The following is a 4702-nucleotide window of genomic DNA, read 5'->3' as shown; positions in this document are numbered from 1 at the left end:
CAGCATTGGCGAAATTAATATTGTTCCTATGCTTCCAAATCGAGTAAGTGAGAGCAAACCACCACCACTGCCATCTTTTTCCCTGCAACCCTGTAGAAGCTCCACAAATATGCTGAATAAAGTGCTGATCCGGATTATAAGGGAAAACGCCCATCATATTTACCCAAGACTGTGACTCCCACCATAGGGGACTAATTTTACTGCAGTGGAAGAATAAGTGACCTGCAGTCTCTTCCACTAATCTGCAGAAAGGACACAAGTACTCTTGTAACTCAACCCGCTTCTTTTTCAAATTAACTTTAGTTGGCAATTTGTCTTGAATCAGCCTCCACGCGAAGATAGCCACTTTCCATGGGACCCTAAGCTTCCAAAGTTCCTTCAACTTTCCATCAAGTCCATCTCCCACTGTGACATGATGAATTGCCTTATATGCACTCTTAGTCGAATAACAGCCACTAGGCTCTGCTGCCCACTTCCATTGATCATTTAATTCCGGCCTGATTGTGAACCCTTCCAGCTGTTGGAGGAAAGCTACCGCCATACCTATCTTGCTATCAAACAAAAGTCTCCTCCACTTAAAATGTCACTCCCACCCACCTTCTTTCACAGCACCTGCTTTTAGGCTTTGATATTGTAATAGTATGGTTGTGATCCACTCATTTTCTCTTCCTATACCTCTCTGTACTGGCTTATCATAAATTAAAATACAATTTGAAATTTCTCTGAAGTCTGAACTATAGTTTTCGCATGGTATCAAGAATCTGGACCAAATGATCTTGAGAAAATGAATCTGGGCTGCATCTGTGAGAGTGAATCCACAATCATTTTCACAATTGAACAACTTTACACTAACATAAAAAGAACTAAACTTGGAAATCTCTCACTCAAAATTTCTCCTTCGCATCAAAGCCATCATTGATTCCCTGTTTGCTGTTGATCTTATCTCAACTCAAGTAATTAGATGTCATTGTTGAGGGCCTACCAGATGAATATGATGCCATAGTAACCTTTATCGATAGCAAGTTCAAACCATTTCCACATGGAGGAGATTGAAGCACTGTTATTGGCTCGAGGTTTATAAGGCACAGGCAGCAGACGACTCAAGACACTATCTTTATTAAGGTTACTTAACATTAAGGTTACCAAAATCTAGAAAGGCTATCAAACTTGTGAAATTTCCATAAACTCGACTTGTAAACTCAACTTACAAATGCGGTATATAAAAGTATTTAAAAAAACTATGATAATACTCATAGGTAAAATCCTATAACCAAAATAGGTTTTTTGGCAAACCAGATTTTAACTTGGTTTAGAACCCAAACTAATTTTAAAAATGGTTTCCAATCCAAAACCATTTTCAATACTAGTTTTAAAATTGATTTTGGGTTAAAAACCACTTGTAAATCCAAAACCATTTCTAACATTGGTTTAACCCATTTTCTTAAAATATGTTTTTAAATCCATTTCTCAAATCCAAAAAGAAATATGAATCAATACCAGTTCTAGTTTTCTTTCTACGTTTTTGCTATACCTGTTATTTTATTAAATTTAATCATGCAGTTGGACCCTTGTTAACAAGTTCAAAATAAACTGCAAGTGACAATATTAGAAACACTATTAATAATTATAGCAATCATTGTTACTGCACAGTATTTTGGTCTACTTTGATGATATTATTTTTACAGGGAACTCTCCTATTTTAATTCAACAATTAATCACTCGATTGAAATCAGTCTTGGCCCTAAAACAGCTTGACCATCCTGATTACTTTTTAGGCATTGAAGTAAACCATCTTTTTTATGGTTCTCTACTTGTCACTTAGAGCCAATATATTTACAATCTTCTTGCTAAATCCAATACGACTAATTCTAATGGCATCTCATCTCCCATGATTGGAGACAAAAAAAACTCCCAAGACAGGGTGCATAATATGTTTCTGATCCTACTCTATATTGTTCAGCTATCAGCACCTTAGAATATTCAACCATTGAAAGATCAGAAATTGACTACACTGTTAACAAAGTCTGTCAAGTTTTGTACAAACCCCTAGAATCATACTAGAAAGCATTTAAGAGGGTCCTTAGATATCTCCAAGGTTCCATCTCCACCAAGCTGTACCATTTACAGCCTGCACCTACTCACTCTCCTCTCCAAATTCAATGTTACCGAGACACTGACTGGGCTTCCAATTCTGATGATCGCAGGTCAACCTCTAGTGTGTGCATTTTTCTTGGGCCTAATCTAGTCTCCTAGTCCTAGTAGCACAAAAAGCAAATTGTTGAGGCCACCTACTGCAGTTGAATATTGCAGCCTTGCTTCAGCTACCTCAAAAATCTTATGGATTCAAACACTACTTCCCAAGCTTCAAGTTTCTACCACCCTATCTCCTACTCTCTTTCTGAAATTAAAAGCCAAGCTCAGTTTCTGGAATTAATAAGCAAAATTATCTCATCCTCCCTGGGCTTGAGGGATGATTATTAGTGTATACTGGTCTGTATGGGGCAGCCTCATATGTTGGTCCTACTTCGATTATTAGTGTATACTGGTCTGTTGCTCGAAAATTTGGGGGAAATAGGAGGGGTTTTTATAATAACTAGATTTATAATAGTAATGGTCGGGTAATAATTCTAGGATGGAAAAATTAGTAAGTTGCTTTGTGGGTGGGGTTTTTATAATAACTAGATTTATAATAGTAATGGTCGAGTAATTATTCTAGGATGGAAAAATTAGTAAGTTGCTTTGTGGGTAGGGTTTTTTTTGGAGCGTTTTAAGTTTATTTGGAAGGAAGGAAGAGAATGGAGTTGTTGTAGTTTATGAATTGATGAGGGAAATGGATGAGAGAGAAAGAGAGAGATTGTTTTGTTGTTTGTCTCCCCCCTTTCCAATTCTATTCTGCCTCCCTTAGTTACTCACATTCTTTGCCTTGCCTTGCTTACTAGTCCTATCCAGGCATTGGGGCTAAATAATAATAAAGATCAATCGAGGAGGAAAACTAAAACTGCAGAGAAAGGCTTATCCAAATGGTGAAGGGAAGTCGAAGTAATTTCTTTTCTTCTACATCAAAATTATCCATTTCTTTTCCTGAATGGATAATTTGCAATCATGTAAAAGGTACAATACATAGTGTAGGGGTTTGACAAATCCCTATGGGTAATTACAGAAATAAGACAAGAAAAAAATAGTAGAAAAATTAAGAAATCCTAATCTAATAAAAACAAGAAATGATATACAAATATTTTTTAAGAGGTGTTACCATCACCCTCTTTGATCCACTTGCTGCTAGATTTCTGTCTCACTATTGATTCATGAAGAAAAGACTGCTCCCATAGGTCAGACTGTATTTTCTTGAGTTGTTGGACTTGCTGATTAGAGGGGTGAGCTGTGAGAGAATTCTCCAGGTCATTTAGCTTTCTCTGAGTTTGTTTCACCTTGTTGCCTAGGTCTCCACAATTATCTCTACTCCATGTTTTTAGCCTATGTTTGAGGTTCTGAAGTTTGCATTTTAATGCATAAGCCCCCCCCCAACCCATAGGCTGATTTGCAGACCAGCAGTCCCTAACCACCTTAGTGTAATCCCTGTTAGATAGCCAAGCATCAAAGACCCTAAAAGGCTTAGGGCCCCAATCAGTGCGTTTAGAGTTCATGAGGATGGGGCAATGATCTGAATAGCTCCTTTCAAGATTGAACTGGGAGCTATCAGGCCACTTAGATAGCCAATCATCAGAGACTAGCACTCTATCTAGCTTGCTCTTGCAAGAGCCATTAGGCCTAACCCAAGTAAAAGGCTTCCCCACACAAGGAATATCATCTACCTCCATTTCAGCAAGCCAATCATTAAATTCAGCTATAAGATTGGCTTCTGAATTGGAATGGCTACTTCCCAATCTTTCAACTGGGTGTCTAATGTAGTTAAAGTCTCCTACAAGGCACCAAGACTGAACCTGGGACTGGTTCTTCCTTGAGTACAGCATCTGCCACAGCTGTCTTTTGCTTTCTATCTCACAAGGAGCATAAATATTGGCTAGTTAAGGCAATCCACCACCCACACCTTGTACTATGATTCGCAACTTCCCCAAAAGTGCCTGGAATATAAATGCATTTGAAGCCAATCCACCACACACACCCCATCAATAAAAATGCCTGGAATAGCATTGAATGCTCTCCTGAAATTTATTATTTTGTGGAAATAACCAGTGTTGCAGTCTCCTTCCTTCAACCATCTGGCCCTAGATTTTTGTCTCAATAGAGATTCAAATGCATTTGAAGCATTCCATAATTCCTGCTGTAGGGAATTTATGTCCTTGAGCTCTTGATCAGACAAAATTCAATGAGAGGGTAGATCCTCCACCTCATTTACTTTCTGTTGAATGCTGAAGATCTTTTTGACATCAATATTCCCCTCTACCTTACTCCACTGTTTTATAGTAGCTTTTAAGTTTTTCAGCTTATCTAGACAACATAGAAACATACTCATAGACTGAAAGCAAAGCAATTGCAATAAAATACAAGAAGAACCAAACATAAGCTCAATGTTGTAGCTGAATTTCTATTTGGTTTCAACACCTCTATACTGCATTCAATTTTGCTATCTTTGAAATGCAGGTTGTGCTGTTGACACACACACACACCCACAGACACACACACACACACACACACACACACACACACACACACACACACACACGTTAAATAACTTAATTTG

The 4702-nt window shown here is 37.9% G+C and overlaps 1 protein-coding gene across 1 annotated transcript; it reads right to left on the bottom strand.

The window, feature by feature from the left end:
• Positions 1-3239: 3239 nt before the first annotated feature.
• On the bottom strand, positions 3240-3971 carry LOC102663423 (uncharacterized). The gene has a single exon (XM_006579128.1). It carries the CDS (start codon positions 3969-3971, stop codon positions 3240-3242), a length of 732 nt encoding a protein of 243 aa, XP_006579191.1.
• Positions 3972-4702: the final 731 nt, after the last annotated feature.

Source organism: Glycine max, chromosome 4 (assembly GCF_000004515.6).
Source record: "Glycine max cultivar Williams 82 chromosome 4, Glycine_max_v4.0, whole genome shotgun sequence".
Taxonomy (NCBI): domain Eukaryota; kingdom Viridiplantae; phylum Streptophyta; class Magnoliopsida; order Fabales; family Fabaceae; genus Glycine; species Glycine max.
The sequence above is the reverse complement of the archived record's forward strand: the minus strand, read 5'-3'. Positions and strand labels throughout refer to the sequence as shown.